The following is a 21,442-nucleotide window of genomic DNA, read 5'->3' on the forward strand; positions in this document are numbered from 1 at the left end:
AATTCAAAATTCGAGCGATAGATGGCACACACATTTGTTGATGGCAGGTGGAATGTAAATTGTTTTGAAGAAAAAGCAGTCCTGATTTATGAAAGGGAAATTGGTGGAGTCAAAGGGATTTGAACAAGATGAAATGGGCAGCCAGTAACGAGACGACATACAGTGAGAAATATGAGCGGTTTTAGGTTGGGTAAAAATGAGGCGCACAGCGGCATGTTGAAGCCGGCAGAGCAGACTGAGAGCAAAATCCTGAGGCTAAGACAGTGTTAAAGTAGTCAAGATGATAAAGTATTACTGACAGTGGTCGAAGTGGGGGAAAAAAAGTAGGGGAACTGTGGGTGTAGAATCAGAGGGTGGGAATACCCCAAGGATTGGCTCAGTGGGTGGAGTCAGAGGTGTGGCCAGAATGCGCAAACATCCCAATTGTTAGTATTTGTTTGGCATTTCACTGCCCAATTTAATCAACCAATGGATACACATGATTATTTAAGGTTATAATGAGTTATTGACATTAAAACACATTCACAAAGTGGGATATGCTTCTAATCACTGAATGTCCCAAATACGATGAAATGTGGAAGCACAAGCCATTTGTCGCCGAGCCATGGAGTTTGTCATCAGCACTTTCCCTTTTTCCACAACAGCAGTTCAAACATGAATGGCAAAATATCCCGGTTTGCAAATGTTTTCTATAGAATTATGGCTCTGCCATATTTGCCTCCTAATGCAAGATCTGCTGCATGATCTGACCATTTAAACTAATAAATTGTTTATAGCTCGAACGCATCAAAAGTTAATACAAAATGTGACTTGTTTTGCTGTGGAGTGGATGGCTTATTACAAAGGTTGACTGATCACCTTTCTCATTGCTTCATTTGTATGTTACGCTGGTACTAATAAGGCAAAATCTTTCCAAAGACTGTTAGCATGTGTACACATGTCAAAATAATAAAATATCAGACAATATACTGCATCACGCTGAAGCCTTTTTTTATGCATAATTTAGTCAACGCTGCAGCATAATTTTGTCCTCCTTTGCTGCATATTTGAATTCCAGTGGCCCCACAGCAAGCAGCACGTGTTAAAAGTGCTTGTGAATGAAGCAGAGAGACTGTGAAGTTTGCAAACTTAGTTTGGTGTGCGTGCAAATTCTGCATTGCCGATCCCTGGTGAGTTGCAGCTACTACTGCTGAAACAAGGCCAATGGAGGTACCCAAGGGTGAGGCAGACTGGCCTCAAGGGCAAGGCCGGCCTTAGCACTGGTGGTGCCCTGTGCATTAATGTTTGTTATTGCCCCCTAATGACCACCTCTGCCATGGATTCCCTCACTACACCCTTTAACAGTGCCCCTCAAGTCTCCATAACCACACTCTCTCAGATGCATTTAATTTGATTTACAGCGCCACTCATACCAGTGTAGGGTGTCGGAGCACTTTACATAACACACATTACTCAGAGACAATCAATATGTGTGTTAATCACTGTATAGAAAATGTTACATAAGACTAAGGACTACAAGGTGTAGGAGTCACATGACAACCATACTACTAGGCCGTATAGTTTAATAGTGATTGGTCTGGAGAACCATAAACTCAGAATGTAAAGCGTAATACCATGGTTGGGGGTTCTCTTTAATAATCAGAATTTATTTCTGTCCAAAAGAACACTTTTTGCAACATTAGGATAATCAAAGACCGGGACATAACGCTCTAATTTATACCTTGCAGTTTGTATGCAGCTCTTAGATGAAATTTAATAGCTCTCTGTTGCATGTTAGGATATTAACTTATAAACTGTGTAAGTAACAAAAGGATCTCTCTGACAAAAGCAGTAGCCCACTGACCTATTTACATTATGTGCACTTTGTGATCTGTGTAGGATAGTGGAATCTGCTGCATGGTTGCCCCTGTTTTATTCCTGGTGTTTTGCTGGTTTTCGACTTAGTCTGGCTGGGATCCTGCTATTCAGGACACCAGCCTATCTGCTTCTCCCTTAAATTGATCACAAGTACTATAGGTACACTCCAGATTGGATTCTGGGGTACCCCTATAAGTCCTTAGTATATGGTATACTATGTACCCAGGGCCTAGGTACCCCAGAGGCCTACCAAAGGCTGCAGCATGTATTGTGCCACCCCTGGGAAGCCTTCCAAAATGACACCACAGGTCTGCTACTGCAGCCTGGGTAAGGTGGTGCATGCACCCCTTACTGAGATATAGTTTCACTATATCTCTCCATATCACTGCACATATAAACCTATCAGTCACCCCTATGGCAGGCCTTACCAATCCTGAAGGCAGGGTGCTGGGTTTTATTTGAGAGGGTGCCAATGCATGAGCAGAGCCCCTCTGCAGACTTTGGAACCTTTATTCCGGGGTTGTTTGTGATGCAGCCAAACCATACACTCTTAAGTGCATTATAACCAAACGGTAAATGCTAACTTTGGGATGGCTGCACGGAAACATGTTGTGTTTGGTGTCAACCACTTTGGAATCATACCCCCACACCAGTAACTGGTGTGGGAGTATGTTCCCACCCATCTAGAGGGAGAGACATGACAGCACCGGTATACCTGGTACCAGCTAACAGAGAACTTGCGTCACAAAATGGATGCTGCAAGCCACAGGCACGAGTCTGCCCTCCTGCTGCTGGACGAAACTCCGGCATGGGAGGCCTGGACAATAAGTTTCCTGTCACAAGGAGGTGTCACCACCTCCCAGACAGGCTTTAGTGTATTGGGGCTGGGTGGGTGCACTCCAAGAGTGCTTTGAAGTTCAGCACTGGGAGCACATTTGGTGTCCCTGTGCACAGTCCAGCTCAAACCGGTTGCAGGGGCTACCAGCCCCTGCTCTGGTGCGAAATTGGACAAAGGAAATGGGTGTAGCCACCCCTCATTCCTGACCATCCCATAGGTGGGTTTCTAGAGTTTGTCCCACCCCTTCCTTGGGTATAAGAAAGGAACCCCTGGCTACAGGACTTTAGATTACACCTGAATGAAACTCTGATACCGAATCCTGGAACTTCGACGATCTACATTGAACTAGATGAGTGAAGAATCTCCCTTGGAGTAAAGGAGTTACTCCCCTGCAAGGCAGTCACCAAAGATGCATCTGACCAGTTTGCATCTCCGAAGCTCCCGCCGGACTCCGATTAATTTTGCAATGCAGGAGGTGGGTTTCTGTGATTTTAGAGGTTGATCAATGCCCACAGCAAGTCTTTGGCCCGTACTCCTCGTGGCGACCGTGCAACCCGAACCCCTGGACACCGCGTCACTTTGCAGAAGCATCAGCTTTCCAACGACTCCTGCAGCTGAGCTTTGGGTTACTTGTAGCTCTGACCCCGAGCAGCATTTGCACAGAAGATTGCCCGCCTACACGCCATGAGTGTTCCGTGAGCTAGCCCTTTGTGTTTTCTCTCGAGGTCCCTTCGTGATCCCTAGTCCGCCGATTGGTGGGTCCCTGTGAAGGCAACTTTACTTCTAAATGGGCTTACCTGGTTGCTACAGATGTGCCCAGACTCTCCATTGGATGGGGAATCCCCAGGACCTTGCTGGTCCGCACCGAAGCATCTTTTCTCTTCCTGCATGGGTTGCTGTTGCCAAGGCTTGTTGTATTCAAACCGAGCACCGACACCACAGCACTCAACATCCTTTGTGGGACAGTTCGAATCCAGCTCCTGGTTGTCGTTGACACCTCCTGGTCCTCGTGGCTGCAGAGTCAAGCTTCACCTCTTCGCACCTGAATCACCCGACATCGGTGGGCATTCGTCTATCATTGCCCCTGGTCACTGGTAAGTGACCCAGACTCTGTCCCCTCTGCTTTCCGGTTCTTCTGATCTTCGATCCAGGCTTGGATCACACTGGACACTTTTCTCTTTCCCAGCAGCAGCACTTTGCAGCAGATCGCCATTGAAATCAACGACGATTCCCGACACCATTTGACACCTATGCACCCGGCTTCCCTGGGTGAGGTAACTCGAGTACTCCGGTGCGCCCGTGGGTGCTGGCCCTGGAACCCCCTAAGTCTAAAGGGGTTTGCTCAAAGTCCTCTCCCAAGTGTCCTTAACTTCTAAAATTCCAACCACGTCTTTCCCATAGAATAGAACGGGGCTCGCGCCTGTGTTCTCACACTGCACGTGTCCCTCGTGGGTCTCCTGTATCACTACCTTGGGTGGTTCCTTGGGGTCCCAGCAATTCTACGTGCTCTAGGCACTGTGTCTAGTCAAGTCGTGGTTCTTATACCACTTTCTTAATATATGGTTTGGTCTGCCCCTAGGGCTCATTGCATATTGTGCTATTTACTGTCATTTTAGAACTGTATTATTGTGTATCTTGGACTCTAATCTCATAAAGAGATTAGTAGTGAGTGTTTAGAAATAAATACATATATTTTATATATACCCTGTGTGGATCTCCTTTGATTTAGTAATTCAAGAGGTTATAATCTGGTAAACCAAGCTGCTTTACACTCCTTCAAGACTTAGCCTGAAGGCTGCTCTCCATAGCTACCACTAGGATAGCTTTCAATAAAGGTCGTCTTTAAACCTATCATCAATAAGGGTTGTTTGTACTGGTACAAGGTGCCCACTATAACTAGTGGACAGCATAAACCAGGCCAACTTCTCACAATCTGCATGGTACATGTTCTTTGCAGCAGGCACATTAACCCTCTGAGCTACCTTTCCATGAATCAAAACTTCCACTAGACAAAATGATCTCTCTCTAGGAAGAACATTAAACACCAGAGTCATCATGATATTTTTTTTGTTGCCAGAGGCCAGGAAGGAGGCAGCAAGAGCTTTTAAAACCTTAATATACTTGCAAACATAATGCCTCCACCGAAAGTCAGCACCCAGTGTGGTCACACCGGTTGCACTGCCCTAGAGCTGGCCCTTCTAAAGGGTCCTATGACCACAGTGACAGAGTCACTGTTGTTCAAGGCTGTGCTGCTTCATAGGCCTGCCCGCAAGGCTGGAGGTGAACTTTAGTATGGATTGTGGTGGACAAGCCTTGAAGGTTAAACTACACTTGTCATGCTAGAGTCCAACTGCTGGTGCTACGACACCAGGGCTTCTAAGGTCTTGCGCAGCCTTCTAAGGTCTAGCATAGGAATGTGCTCCCTCAGGAGAGTGGTCTGGTGGACTGGTTATTAAGGCTGAACCTGGTTCTCCAGTTCCAAATTCAGTAGCTCTGGCCATAGTGCCACATCCTCTCCCCCACTGAACACCATACTGCCCCACTGAGAAAAACTCACACTGCCTTCAACTACAACCCAATTGTTGCTGGCACATGGATGCGGCTCAATTTAAATTACGAGCTAGACAAGAGCAATATGCGGCCTACAAAAAAAAGTAACAACATCCTGGAATAAGCAAACACTCATAGGGAATGCTAAATTTAGCAAACCATGTGAAATGTAAGCAGGAACAACATGGTTACCTTAACGCGTTTACTCTCACTATTCAGAAATCAGTGAGTGCTTTTGCCTGAAAAGTTAAGGACATGACTACAGGGCCCTGAATAGACCCATTTCAATGTCCGTTGCTTATATCCTTACAAAACGTAAGCAGTATGGTAAAAAGACCACATTCCTGGACGCAGAGCTGCAGTACACATTTTGTTTTCCAATCCACACATCCAGTACCTCCAGGATTGGTGAACTAGTTGCAAGCCCAGGGAAAACAAAGACAAGAAAACAACAATAGCGCTTCACTGACAAACTCTGTAAAAAGTGGCGCTAATGTGTTTGGGTGTGAATAAAATCAATCTGGCCAGTTTGCTACCACTCTGTCTTACTTTATTTAGTTATTTTTCATATGTTTAACCTTTTATTCCAGATGCTACACTTTGGAATTAAAATACGACATTTCCAGCAAAAATGTTTTTCTTTTTTGGATCCATTTCACAGGGGAGCAAATAAAAGAAAGGAGCGGAAAGGGAGTGAAAACCCCGTCTTGAAGTCACGGTTTTCAGTAAGAGAAGAACTGCTAGACAGAAAGAGAGGGAAGAAGGAAAGGGGGGGGGGTAGCTGAAGCAGCAGGGCAGAAGTGGACACTGTATTTTTCTTCTCTGGGCAAGAAGGAAAAGACAGAGTCCTGTTACATCTGTGCCTTCTCGCCCGTCACGAACGACAGGAACCCCGAGCTTTATTTATAGGCGGTGGCGAATTCTTGCGTCCTGGGACGCATTTTCAGAATAAAAAAGTAGGGAAACGGACTCCTTGGAATTGAAGAAGTAGGGGTACGCCGTGCCCTGCCGTTCCCGACCACTGATTACTGACTGAACAACAGAATGTTGCAAGAACAGAGGCAGGAATGGAACGATTTTTTCAAACTGGTTGTAAGTGGAAACAAGGGGCCGTGCGGCCGCGAAAGTGATCGCGAAAAGTAATTGCGGTAAACATCAAAGCGGCTGTGCGGTCGCGAAAGTGAAAGAAATCGCGGTCAAGCGCGGCGTGCGTGCCCGCGCACATGCAATGTAGCTCTAGGCTAGCCTGGTAGCACTTTTTGGAGCCCTCTCAAAAAGTCTCGCCAGACCAGCGCATGCGCTGGGTCAGGCGAGACCTAAAAAGCAGTACCTTTGCTCATTCACAATTTTCAATCTTTTGGTTTTTCTCAAGTCACAACTGACTGCATGCACAGGAAATCTGTGTGCCTCTTCTGGGACAAGTGTTTTAGTTTAATCACTTATTTTTGTAAACGTATGGATACTTTTGGATGCTTAAAATGTCATGTGTTACACCAGAAGAGTCCAACATAAGTCGATATTTTCAGGTTCACCACTGCTTCTGTAACTGAGTTGCATTTAGATTAATTCCAAATAAACTTATTTTCTGTGGTGTCACAAATCTGTCCTGGAGGGGGCCTTTATGGACTTGCTTTGGACACCCATGACATACATGAATTACGTTAGCCATATATGTAGTGCACACCTCAAACTGAATCGTTTCTTGGATTGTTATTAATAAGTATCACCTAACATAGCACATTGTTTTAGCTTGTGAGTACCTAGCCACTTCTTGATTGTGTGAACCACCACGTGTGCACATATACACCTCTTGCTGTTGTGCAGTTGGTGCTCTAAAACCTTTCTTAACTAAGTCCCTTCTCACTTGTGTGCATATTTCTGCCTATATATTTTACGTGTGTGGGCACAGGGCCCACTCACCTGTGTGCCTCTTGCCTGATTGCACCTAGCCACAACTCCCCTTTACAGACATTGGCCCTTTTAGCTGTATCAAAATATTCATATCACCTGCATTCACACAGCACCTTACATCTGTGAGCTCCCAGGAACACCTCACATTCATGTGCCTATATCACTTTCAGTTGTGTGCACTTTGCCTTTGGTACCTCTTTACACATAACCACTCGAACTACTCCGAATTAAACTGGACAACTTGAGTTTTCTACATCACCCTGTGTGCACACAACCCTGTTCTCCCCTGTGTAGCTTTAGTTCCCTGTTATCTCTGTACACCGTCCGAACAGCACCATAGCAGAAGCGGGACCGCCCGACAATGAGGCGGCGGTCCAGCTGCCCTTACTATACAAATGTGGCCGCCTTTATGGCGGTCGCAAAGTGTACTGGAGACCGTAACCTAGCCGGTGAGAGGGACGAGAAGGGGACTCCATCCCCTATCGAACATTGTGACCAGAGCATTGCAAACAACGCGGGTGACGCAACAGCGCCAGGAGAAGCGTATCTCAGCCCTGGGTCTCCCGCAGCGCGGCAGACCGTAACCTAGCCAGTGAGAGGAATGAATAGGGGACTCCATCCCTCATCAAACATTGCGGCCGGAGCATCGGGGCCAACGCGCGTGATGAAACAGCACCTGCAGGCGCATATCTCAGCCCCGGGGGAGACTGTGACCTAGCCAGTGAGATGGACGAGAAGGAGACTCCATCTCCCATCAAACATTGCGGCCAGATCCTCGACACCAACGCTGGTGACGCAACAGCCAGTAGCGGCCAGTGGCGAGAGTGCTTCGGGGCGGTGAGGCGGGGGTAGAGCAGGGTGGGGGGTAGTGAACTAGGGAATGCAGCCCAATAGAGGTAAGTAAACAAATACATAAATAAAACGAATTTCATTGCGCGCTGCATTGCCAAATGCAACGAAGCGCACACAAAATTCGTTTTATTTATTTACTTACCTGCGTTGGGCTGTATTCCATAGTTTACTACCCCCCCCACCCTGCTCCACGCCCGCCCCGCCCCAACATCCCGCAGCACTCATACCACCGGCAGCGATAGGCAACAGCGCCAGGGTCTCCCGCAGCATGGGACATGTGCAGGCGTGCCCAGGGCCGGACTGACTACCGTTTTGGAATTCTGCTGAGCAGGGGGCTGATTTCGTTCATGGAGACCTGCGTGTACTTCGAAATATTTAAAGAAAACAAATTTCGTTCAGTACACGCAGGTCCCCATCAACAAAATCAGCCCCCAGCTCAGCATTCCAAAACGCCCGGTAGCCAATCTTGCCCTGGGCATGGCCAGGCCAAGGAAGGGCCTGTCTGCACCCTTCAGAGCCAAGAAGAGGCTCGGCTGGGCCACCCCTTTAACCCTCATGCTCTGAGGATTTACTATTGAAAGGGGACTTCTTTGTGCACCGTCCTATAGAGCCTTTTATTGTACAGCTGGTGAAAGACAATGGGTAAGAGAAAGCAAACTATGCCTGTGTCTGGTGGAGTGGCTGCCGTAACGACTCTTGATACATTTTTGGCCAGGGCGGCAAATGTCTTGTTGAATGAAATCACCTTGTCTGAAAGAAGACTTTCATTGGAATTAATTAATATCCCACAGAGTCCAGTACCCCTCAGTGGCACCTTGTTAACAGATGAGCAAAGCGAGATTGCGCCCAATCTGGGAGCAGCTACCAGTTCATCAGAAGGAGTGGAGGGCAACCAAGTGGATGGTACTTTTATGCTGGAACCTCCAGTTAAAAAGAAAAGAGGCGGGGGAAGAAAGCCCTGCAGGCTCCAAAAAAGACGATGGAACCAGTTGTCCTTGATTTAGACAATGTGGCCCTGAACCAGACTTTGATTTAACTGCTTTGTCAGTCTAGTGAGCTTCACTTCTGCCCTATAACTAGTAGCTATGGGTCAGAGCCTGTTGGGAGGAAGGGAGGGCCACGGCATACTCAGCAGGGTAGATTTGGACCTGCAGTTCCCTCAACCAGTAATGGTCCGCAAATTGGTAGCGGCCCGAAATTACTACACGGGGAGTTTACAGCCAGATCCAGGGCATAACGAACAACCCATAGGTAGTATGGGACCGACCACAAGGGAGTCTGAGATACTCAAAAAATAACAAGGAGGAGGAAGATGGTTTAGGTGTAGCCTTGCAAAGATTACTAGAGGCTGTCCTAACAGACCCCCGGGTAAACCATGGGACTGATTTACAGGGTTTAAAACCCTCCAACCTCCCTCTACAGTTGGAAGAAAGAACCGATGTTTTAAATCTACCCCCTGAGTCAGTTCCTTCAGTGGCCGTACTGGCGGGTGTGCCACCAGTCAAACGGGGCTCTAAGGAGACAACAACAGATCTGATACACAAGGTGACTCATTGGTTGGACAGTTTATTGGTAAATGGCCGCCTTCTAGCCCCCCATGTCATCATGGCCAGAAGAGTGGGATAGGTGGGGCAAGCCACAAAAAAAGATAGGTGCGTCCTTGTAACAACAATTGACACAAGGGTGCTAAATGACAGATTTGCATTTCACATAATTAGATGAAATTTCACATAATTTTCTGGACATTTCGTGAAATTTCATGAAAACATTTACAATTTGGCATAGCTTTAATCAAAACTGAAGAGTAGGGTTAGGACAGAAACCTTCAGAGGGAACATGGGATTGTGGGAATATTTGGGTACATCCATTGTATTTCTGGTTACTATCATGTTTGGCTTGGTAGTGTTGAGAACGATTTAATATTCTTTAGTGAGAAATAGAAAGAGAACCTAGGTTAGCCAGTATGTATAGGATGTATCTCCCACTCTATGTATATTATGATTCAGTACTTAAAAAAGGCCAATCTTTTTCTACGATACTTTATCTTTCGCTTGGTTGGAAGACTAAAAGGTCTATCCTGAATGACATCTGTCCTAAATGTTAAAAGTAATTTTTTATGAATTCAAACCTGCTCCTCTTCAGAGAAATTCTGTATACCTATTTGTTTTAGGCTAAGGGGAATTTATTACCTTTTTAGTACGTGGATACTCATGGACAGTACAGCACTGAACAAGTAACAAATGTGGTGATGAAAAGAATAATGTCTGCAAGTAGCGAATTATGCCCCCCTGATGTTGTATTTTTTGGGTCATGACTGCAATAGCTCCTAACAGCCCTTTGTTTTCTCTGTCTGGCAATTGCCGGAAGCACCGTAGTTAAGGTGATATTGAACAAACTCCCCTCTCATTCCATATCAATACATTTCAATATAATGACAAAGCCACTGTTGATATGATCTTATATTAACCCCTTCAGCGCTGCGCGGATTCCCCCGCGGTGCTGAAGGGTTCTAGCGCGGGCGTGGTCATGACGGAACGGTTCCGTCATGAGCACAGCTCAACCGATGCTCATGACGGAACCGTTCCGTCATGAGCATCGAAGGGGTTAAATGGCTGTATGACGCTCTCGAAAAAACAATATATAATTGTGTTATTCCTCTTTGTGTGTATCTGCTTTGTTATTAGGTAACCCTAAATTAACACTCTTCACCTATTTTTCACCTATTAAGTATGATCTTTTTTTCCTATTCTTTCATTTTTTATTTTGACTGATTATCTATATTTTGGGGGTTATTCTGATGATGTCCAACCGCCATCTGTTGCTGTGGTCCGACCGACGCATTACAATGTGTGCGATCAGAGACAGCAGGCAAAGGGACATTGCGATGCTTAAGGAACAATGCAATACTGAGGACTAGTCTAAAGTAAAACCTTTTAAAGGTAGAATCTGAAGACCAGTCAGCTGCATCCGGAAAGAGGAGCAGACAGATTGGAGAATCCCAAGAAGGTTTCAGAAGGACTGGATACCAAACTTGCAATCTCTAATTTGGGGTCACCACCGCTGGATCTGCTTGTTGATGTCGCACTTGTGTGGAGAGTTGCATGATCATTGCGAACGGGGTAAATGCATAACCCTCTCCAGCTTCCAACTCTGGAGGAAAGTGTTGGTCGCTCCCACATTGGGGTCTGGCCTCCAACTGAAATATCTGGGGAGCTGAAGAAGCAAGTCAGAGGCAAAGAGGTCCATTGAGAATGGAACCAACTTGTCCTGAAAAGCCTGGAAGACCGAGGGGTGTCGTTTCCAAAGGCTCATATCTTGCAGATGACGGGAGTGCCAATCTGCTACCTGATTGGATTACCCAGGAGATGTTCCGCTGTCACTGCGATCTGATTTCCGAGACAGTAGTCCCAGAAGCTCCGGGCCAGATATGAGAGGGTTTTTCAACTGGTTCCTCCCAGGTGATTGATGTAGCGCACTGCCACTACATTGTCCATCTTCAGCAGAATGCAGCATTGTGCCATATCTGTGGTCCGGCATTTGACTGCAAATGAGCCTGCCATCAACTCTAGACTGTTAATGTGGAGGGATTTTTCAGGAGATTACCACTTTTCTCCGGTGGAGAATTACCCACATCTGGCATTCCAGTCTGTGCCACTGGCCTCAGATTCTATTACCATATCCAGGAATAAACCGAAGCCATTCCAAGACTCCATGTGTGCTAGCCAACATTGGATCTCTTCCCTGGCATCGTCTGCCAGAGGAGCTACTTGAAATTACGTGAGTCTCCATCGAAGGTGAAAGGCTTTGAGCCTCTGCAGTGCCTGGTAGTGAAGAGGCCCAAGGAAGACGGCCTGGTTTGAAGAGGACAATATTCACACTACACAGGCGATTGGCCATTGAGAGATGGAAGGTCTGACTGTCAAGCTGCACAATTCTTGTCTGATCATGTTCATCTTGAATGAAGTAAGACTTAAGGTGGCTCGCACTGAGTTCACCCCGAATCCTAGAAACACTATAGACTATGTAAGACTTCTCATGGCCCTGCTGTGGAGAAAACGTGAGTACAATACTTAGCCATACTTTAAACAATTATAATACATTAATAAGGCCTAGGATAGCAACATGACACATGAACAATAAGACTTGGAGGCCGGAGGCACTTATCTCGGCTGCTGACGCAGCGAAGAAAGAGGAGGCAGCAAGAGGGATAAAGGACTGTGAAAGAGCTCCCGGATGTGGATTGAACGGTTGTTTGTGGACTTTTTCCCAAGGGTTCATGAAAAATGAATTCTTGGTATTTGTTTTAAAAAGGCTGCTGTTAAATAAAGAGTGAAGAAATTACAACATAATCCTCATCTCCAGTCCTGCCAAGAATGTATAAATTACTCTTAAGACATGCAAAATCAGTATGATTTATGCGCATGAGTTATTCAGTACAGATGCTCTTCTCCTTCCAAGACAATACAGAGGCAGCTTTTTACAAATTTAAACAATTTCTCAGAGGAGTCATGGCTTGGATTGAGGCTAATTGCTTAAAAATTAAATTCCGCTAAAACAAAAGTCTTGGTTTTGACCAAAGAGGGCCCCCACCACCCTCACTTTGGTGGCCTGATGAACTGAATGCTCCTCCTCATCCAACCTCTTTAGCAAGAATCTGGGCATCCTTTTTGACTGCTTGCTCCCCCCTTTGCCGCTCTGACTAGGCATGTATCATCGGTCTGTTTCATGAATTTAAAAATCTTAAAAAAGTTCCTTCATCTGGTTCCTGAGGAGACAAGAAAAATTGCAGGTCATGCTCTGGTCACCTCCCACCTGGACTACGTGAATAGCTTTTACCTTGATCTAACTGCATATCTGATATGTAGACTTCAGTTAATAAAATATGCAGTGGCTAGACTAATTAGGACATTCCGGCGTCAACATCATATTTCTCCTCATCTGAGTCATTGGCTCCCTCTTGAACAGCGCATTAAATGTAAAGCTCTGACAGTGACTTTCCAAGCTTTCCATGGTGAGGCCCCATGCTACTTGTCGAAACAGACTGTCCACATACACCCAAAAGAGGGTACTCAGATCCAATAACAGCCGCCTCCTACAGATCCCAAAATTCTTGAATGTCTCGCAATTGAGGCAACTCTTTTACTGTTCTTACTGCGATATTATGGAACAGTCTTCCACCCAAGCTGCATTGGATTGAGTCTCTGGCAAATTTCAAAAAGCTACTTAATACCTTATCATTTGACACTGTTTAGCTTTTATGTTACTCCGGTTTGCCAAAATTGTTCTGCTTGAATGCTGGCACGCTTCCTTTTGAAGCAGCCACATCCTTTTTTAAGTGTCATTGCTTGATTGATTGATTGCTTGATGTGCAATCAATATTTGAGAATGTATGTTTAATTACAAACGTCTGAAAAATTCATTTTATAAAAAGGTGAGCTCAAATCAGAGAAGTGTAATTTTTTTTTTTTATTAAAAAGTGAGCAGGAGTTCATAAGTTCTGAAGTTAGCAAAAAAAAGTGTACAGGATTTATCAGAGAAAAGGCATAAATTGTTTAGCAAAAGTGGGAAATTCTTGGTAAAAATTGAGCATTATCAATTACAATATGTTTGAATATTCCATCTTAAACAGTACATAGAATCATTCAGAAAGTGTGCAGTATTGATTACAGATATGGGCTGGCATAATCTGGAAATAAATGCATAGACTTTATCAGAAAATGTGTTCAGGTTTTCCTAATCACCATAATAGTGGAGCCTAAGCCTTAAGGGAAACTTAGCCACAGCCACAAATTACACTAGGAGTGAATGAATATTTTCAGATAGTGATAGTGAAAGGGAAGTTATTTATGAGTTTACCTGACTGAGCGCCTGGGCATGCATACTCCAGGAAAGGGACTCGATTATAAATGACATCACGCTTGTTTTTCTCCACATCACCATTGTTACGAATGCAGTCCACTATTTCACTGACCCAGGTGGTGCCTGCAAAGATGCCAAACAAAGATAAGACAAAGGGAATTTTTTTGAAGCATTCATTCATTGTAAAATTCCCAAATAGATCCTTCAAACCTAAGAAGATACTTAAAGAACACCAAAAGAAACAGGGAGGTGTGTGAAGACACATAGGGCCTGATTCAGAAACTACTTTTCGTAGTAATTTAGTAGTGTTACGGTAGTACCACTAAAGTACCAAAAAATGCAATTCACAGCCCTATGTGCAGAGACCTCTACTTTCTCCTCTTCTATCATTTCTATGCAAAGAAATTAGCACTGGTTATCCCACGATTTACTGGTAATTGTGGAATGGACTAGAAATTGGGGAATACTTTCTTCTAGCTTGGAAGGTGATATGGAGGAGTAAAAAGGGGTTTAGGGAGAGGTAAGCAAGAGTTTGTAAGATGTAGGCTAGTAAAAATACCCACCCAAAAACAATAAGACCATTGCTATTCACAAACTACACTTCTGAAGTGACAATAGTCAATAGTTTCCAAAACGAGACCTGTGATTGATGTAATAAATATTTCTTCTATTTTTGTTTGACCCAAGGGAATGAGGCCGAATAGGCTTCTGCATAATAGAAGGTAGGGTTTCCCGAGGGGGGTGGGGCACAGAGGGAGGGAGGGGGGGTCGGGGGAGGTTGCACTGGGTGGGGAGCAGTGGCTAAAAAATAAAAAATAAAGTCCTCAATCTCTCGTTTATGTGTTCGGCCGTGCTGGATTTTTCCACTAGATGATAGACATACCTTTCTTGAGTAGTGAGGTTAAGATAAATCGTGGAATGTTAATGGTTTAAGGTGCCCCCATAGACAATGCTTGGTGTTAAAGTACTTAGAACTATCCCCTTCTCAAATTTGTCTTATCCAGGAGACGCATTTAAGCCATGCAGAGTGTTCTATTATTTTTTCTAAATACTCTTGGGTAAAATACTTTTGTTCCTCCGAGCAGACAGTACATAGCAAGGGTGTGGTCATTTTGATTAAACAGGGGGCAGGCTGCTCTATTAAAGCCACTCATTCAGATGAATCAGGGAGGTGGATAGTGGCCATATTGGATTTCGGAAGACTAGAGTTAGCATGTGCTTCCTTCTATGGTCCCAATACCGACAACCCGACGTATATTATAAAATTACAGTCTAATCTTGTTGAAGCAATCTAGCCAATAATTATAGGAGGTGATTTTAATGTTCTTCTTTACCCCGTAAAAGATAGATCCAATCTCAGCCGTTATGTGGAGGCCCCTTGAGTATGACTTGCACTGAAAAACATGTTACATGATTTGGAGCTTGTAGATGTCTGGAGGGCAAAAATGGGTGTGAAAAAGGGATTTACGTTCCATAGCAAGAAACACGGGCATTCTTCAAGAATAGGTTATGTTTTAATGGATAGGTCGAGCTTAGTTAATATGAGCCACATAACTGTGTTGTCTAGCCGCATATCTGACCATGCTCCGGTGCTTGTTTCGTATGTGGGAAAAAGGTATAACAAATAACTCAGGTGGACCCTTCAAATATCCAGGTTGTTAGATGAGGATATAGTAAGGGCTCTCAAATTGGCTACAGTAGATTACTTTTCAGTAAATATGGGCTCCACTTCAATGGATTATGTCTGGGATGCCTTTAAAGCTAGTACAAGGGGCCTGCTGCATGGTCTTATATCTTCAAAGAACAGGGAAGAAACTAGGGAGTTACGGTCCCTTGAAAGGAAAATCTGCTTGCTGGAGGAGGAGAGGTCCCAGATCTGCCATGCGAATCTCCAAAGGCTCTTACCAGTTCAGAGAGACCTGGATCAAGCACGTCAGGAGTATAGGGGGAGACTGGATCTTAAATGTAGGGCGCAATGGAGAACAAAATATATGCAAAAATTTGAATATGGAGAGAGGGCAGGCGCCCTCCTGGCGTGGAAAGCTAGATTAGACAGCTCCAAGAACAATATAAAGGAAATGATAATAAAGGAAAGTGGGAAGAAATCAAGTAACCCGGAGGACATAGAAGCTTGCCTTCTTTCTCTATTTTCAGATTTATATAGTGAAGGGAAGGTACCTAATACTGATACCCTTCAAAATTGGCTTAGAGATAAATCATTGCCGACATTGACAAACGAGGGTTGTGCGTGTTTAGATGCTGCAATAACGGAAAATGAAAGAAGAAACCAAATAAGAAAGGGCAAAAACAATAAGGCTGCCGGCACTGATGCACTTCGTGGAAAGAAGCAACCATTATTTTGATCTTAAAACCTTGGAAAGACCCATGAAAGGCAGACTCATCTAGACCAATCTCCCTGCTGAATGCTGATTATAAGATCTTTATGAGTGTTCTAGAAGGGAGATTGGGCAAATTGGCAACCGGGCTAATTTACCCCGGTCAAAAGGGTTTTGTTCCTGGAAGGTTTATCCAGGATCAGACTCATCAGCTAATTGGTAACATCGATTTGGCAATGGGGTGCTCGGACCCCTTGGCCGTAGTGGCTTTAGACGTGGCCAAGGCGTTCGACAGAGTCTGCTGGATATACCTCTGGGAGGAATTTAGGGTGATGGTATTCGGTCCTGTCTTTGTCCAGACATTGATGAAGTGCTATCAAGGAGCCTCAGCGAACATTCTGCTGAATGGTATGTTAACTTCCAGTTTTAATATACATAGAGGAACAAGACAGGGTGGTCCCATTTCCCCGTTGCTATTTGATCTCTATATTGAGCCATTAGCTCAAACAATAAGATTGGGTGATCAGATTTCTCCCTTTAAATCACAGCAATATAGCAGCAAGCTGGCTCTTTATGCTGATGATTTGCTGCTATATACCAACGATCCTGGGGCGGTTATCCCCAGAGTTGAAGCTTTATTGGAAGATTTTGGTTCCCTTTCAGGCTATCTTGCCAACACCTCTAAAACAAAGGTGATGTGTTGGAACATCGATCATTGGGAAGGCACCATGAGCAGTGAATTGAGATACCTGGGTATCATCATTGTTAATTATCTGGACAAAATTCCCCAGCTTAACCTAAACAGGACTATTAAAGAGGTTGAAAGGCTATTCGCTAGATGGAATAATCTCCCCCTAACTATTTACGGTCGGGTCAACTTGGCAAAAATTGGTATTTTGCCAAAAGTGACATATTTGTTTAACACAATCCCTCTTGAATTCCCAAGGAAAGACATTGGTAGAATACAAAGTAAGATCAGAAGTTTTATCTGGGCAAATAAAGGGGCCAGACTGTCACGGAAAAAGTTGAGACGTAGACTCATTAAAGGCGGCCTTGCCCTCCCGGATATCAACGGGAATTCAGTTGCTTTCCAATTTAAAAACATAAGGATGCTACTTGTCAAACCAGAAGAAACATCATGGGGGAGGTTACTGGGGAAAATGATGATGGCAGAGGGCAGTGGTGTAGTGGTGTGGGGGAAGGATTTCTCTACAAATTTGGGGCACCTAGGTTCTTCAAAAGGGTGCGTTTGAAAGTCGTGAGGGCCGCCCTTAGTGAATGGTACAATGTTCGATGGAGATGGAGGATTGGGTATTACTCAGACTATGCCCCGATCTGGAACTCCCCGGGCACCCCGGTTTGTTTGAAGGATAGCCTAGCGATTTCTATTAAAAGGGCGGGCATTAACATTTGGTCGGAACTTGTCTCTACTGACGGAGTGCTCCCCTGAGAGGTTCTAAGAGTAAAGGTAGGCAGTAGCTTCTCAAGATTTAAATACCTGCAACTAGCTTCCTGGTTTATAGCAGAAAAGGAGGACATAAGAGGAGATTGGGAGACAGAACGAACCTTGCAAAACGTATGTCCTAAAAGAAGGGAAGTCTCCATCTAGTACAAAAAGTTACTGTAGGTGGAAGATATGGAACTACCCCCACAGCATGCAGTCTGGAATCTGTCTCCATGCGAGTCAGAAAGTAAAGATCTATATGAACCTTCATTGAAGCTTCTCTACAAACGTGAAACCAGCTAGCCTCAAAAAGAACCATTTCTTTGTCATCAATAGGCTCTGTTATACACCTGCAAAGATTGTTAAATTCGCCCCTTTATCCTCCCCTAAGTGCCCTAGATGTAACCTTCCTAATGCTAACGACATACACATCTTTTATCAGTGCCCAGAACTCAGGGTCTTTTGGAAGGGAGTGGCGGAAGTTCTAAGTGGCATTTTTAAGATCAGAATTAAGGTAAATGTGCCCCTGGTAATATTTGGGGATGATGGTGTCATTGGAAAGAACCTTCAGCAAGATCAAAAATATTTACTACTATACTTGGTTTTAATAGCCTGAAGGGAAATCTGTTTCAAATGGAAAGAGCCTCGCCCCCCCAATAAATGAGGAATGGTTGGAAGCTGCTTTTGCCATGGCACGTTTGGACCAGGGTGATGAGATTGAGAATGGGGTGAATATTTGGTCTGCGATGGTCTCCTGGGGTAAGGAGCGTAATCTGATGTAGCCCCCCTTTTTAACCCGTTCTGTGCCCATGACGAGACCATCTCGTCATGACACCCACCCACGGGGGAAGCGCTGGCGCTCCCCCTGCGAGTTGTCGATCTTTTTTTTTTTAACTGGGAAGGCAGGGGAAGACCTTCCCCTGCCTCCCCCCGCCCCCCTCCCCGCGTCATCAATGACGTCAGCGCGCGAGGCGCGCTGACGTCATTGGAGGTGTCCCCTTTGCTCTCCGAGGCGCAGGAAGCCATTTGCTTCCTGCACGTCGAGAGTAAAGGTGAGTTTTGGGGCTGGGGAGGGGGGATTTTAGGATCGGTGGGTGCGTGGGGGGCGGGGGGCAAATAAAGTAATACCGAGGGGTTGCAAAGTGGCCAGATTGATTTTATTAGCATCGGAACACACCAGCATCACAGAGTTTGCCAGTGAAGCACTTCTTTCGTTTTCTCGTCTTCCTTTGAACAGCATTGTTGTTCCCAGGGGGGGCGAAATAAAGTAAGACAGAGGGCTTGCAAAGTGGCCAGATTGATTTTATTTGCATCCAAATACACCAGTATCACAGAGTTTGCCAGTGAAGCACTACTTTCGTTTTCTCGTCTTCCCTTGAACAGCATTGTTGTTCCCAGGGGGGGGGGGGGGCGAAATAAAGTAAGACAGAGGGGTTGCAAAGTGGCCAGATTGTTATTTTTTATTTTACATCCAAATACACCAGCATCACAGAGTTTGCCAGTGAAGTGCTACTCTCGTTTTCTCGTCTTCCTTTGAACAGCATTGTTGTTCCCAGGGGGAGGCAAAATAAAGTAAGACATAGGGGTTGCAAAGTGGCCAGATTGATTTTATTTACATCCAAATACACCAGCATCACAGAGTTTGCCAGTGAAGCGCTACTTTCGTTTTCTCTTCTTTCTTTGAACAGCATTGTTGTTTCCAGGGGGGGCAAAATAAAGTAAGACAGAGGGGTTGCAAAGTGGCTTGATTGGTTTTTTTTTACATCCAAATACACCAGCATCACAGAGTTTGCCAGTGAAGTGCTACTTTCGTTTTCTCGTCTTCCTTTGAACAGCATTGTTGTTTCCAGGGTGGGAGAGTGTATCATTCCTGGAGGTACTGCAATACCTGGTTGATGGGTGAATTGGAAAACACAATGTGCACCATGGCTCTGTATTTATGGATGTGGTCTACCATACTGCTTATGTTTTGTAAGGATGTAAGCAATGGACAGTGAAACGGTTCCCTTCAGGGCCCTCTAGTCATGTCCATAACTTTTCAGGTGAAACCACTCGCTGATTTGTGAATAGTTAGTGAGAGATCGTTTAGGTAACCATGTTGTTTCTGCTTACATTTCACATGCTTTGCATTCCCTATGAGTGTTTTTTTTTTTTAGGCAGCGTATTACTCTTATCAAGTGCATAATTTGAATTGAGCCACATCCAAGTGTTTATAGTGGGCACAATTAGGTTATAGCTGAAGGCAGTGCGAGTTTCTCTCAGTGGGCAAGTATGGCGTTCAGTGGGGATGTGACACTATGGCTGGAGCTGTTGAATTTGGAACTGGGGAACCGGGTTCAGCATTCATGACCAGTCCACCACACCACTGTACTGAGGGAGCACATTCCCATGCTAGACCGTAGAAGGCCCCACTAGACCTTAGAAGGCTTGATGCCTTAGCACAAGCAGGTGTACTGTAGTGGTGTCAATTGTGGGTTATCCTTGAAGGCCTGTCCACCACAATCCATACTGAAGTTCATCTCCAGTGTTGCTGACAGGCCTACGAAGCAGCACACCCTAGAGCAACAGTGATCCAGTCGCTGTGACTGTCACTGAGGTCACATGAACCTTGAGCAGGTTAGGGCGATGCGAACGGTGTGACCTCACTGGGTACCTATTTCGGGTGGGTGTTTGCATTGTGATGAGGGGATTACCAGGTAATTATTCACGCAGCTCTCTGATGGATGTCACATGAGGTAAAATACTGCAATAAATGGCAGACACTCTGAAAACAAGAGCAAACGTTATGTTACATGAGGCAATGGTGGTAATTGTGCATGTATCAAAAGCAAACAAAATACAAGAGGTAGCAAACAATACGTTACAAGAGGAAAAGTGACATGTGTGCAACTTACAAAAGAGTACAAAGTACAAGTAGAGGTATAAAAGGGCAATAAATGGCAGACACGCAAAACACAGGAACACACTGGGAAGGCACTTCTACGGGCATGGAGAACAGAATTTCCTATAATGTAAAGACTTCCTTCAGACAATAGAGAGGGTGTGAATTAAGTTTGGAAGTGTCTTTGCAGGTGGAGAACTTTGAGGTCAGTTTTGAAGGACTGGGAAGAGGGAGGGGGTGGTCCGGAGCTGAGGCTCAGTTCCAGATTCTCGCCGCGTTGCTTGTAAAGGATTGGGCCATCGATCTTTCCTTCTTGAAAGTGGGAGGTTCAAGCAATACATTTTGCGCAGTACGTGATGGTCTAGAGCATTATATGCATATGTTACAATAAAGTTTTTTTCCCCTTTTTTATTCTAGTCTAAAGCTTTTCGACAGTGGTTGTTCTGCAGTTTTGTGTAGCTGCATTGTTTTGGTAAGAATTTTGTTGTTGTTGTATTTACACCAAATGAGTAATAATATAATGTCTGAATGAATTTTTTTGTAAGTGATGTCACAATGGCGGCATATTTAGTTAGTGGTTTGAGCATGAAATTCTTTGCGATGTGTTTTGCATAGTCTTATGTGTAATTGCTTTTCTCTTTCTTTTTTAGTGGGATATTGTTGATCCATACTGTGTCTGTACAGAGTTGGTGGTGGTGAGTAGTTTAGCTGCCTCTGGCAAGTGAGTGGTATTGTTTTGGAGTATATTTGAGTTTTTGATAAAGGTGCTTTTTGTTTATTACTTATTTTACAAAGTGTTTGTTGTTGTTGACGTGTTTGACAAGTTACCTTTATTAGTAAGTAATATGGCTAGCCGTAGAATGACTGCTCAACAGGTGGTCGGTATGCTTCTTGAATCTTCCTCTGAGCATGAT

General features: G+C 44.7%; 1 protein-coding gene across 3 annotated transcripts in view; it reads right to left on the reverse strand.

Moving 5' to 3' along the window:
- The window catches only part of LOC146811897 (sulfotransferase 1 family member D1-like), a 339,819-nt gene that overhangs the window by 127,309 nt on the left and 191,068 nt on the right, over positions 1 to 21,442 (reverse strand). For all 3 annotated transcript variants that reach the window (XM_085618860.1, XM_085618861.1, XM_085618862.1), the window contains one exon: positions 13,865 to 13,990. In XM_085618860.1, coding sequence (XP_085474986.1) covers positions 13,865 to 13,990 — 126 coding nt within the window. The remainder of the gene's footprint in view (positions 1 to 13,864; positions 13,991 to 21,442) is intronic.

This window comes from Triturus cristatus, chromosome 7 (assembly GCF_964204655.1).
Source record: "Triturus cristatus chromosome 7, aTriCri1.1, whole genome shotgun sequence".
Taxonomy (NCBI): Eukaryota; Metazoa; Chordata; class Amphibia; order Caudata; family Salamandridae; genus Triturus; species Triturus cristatus.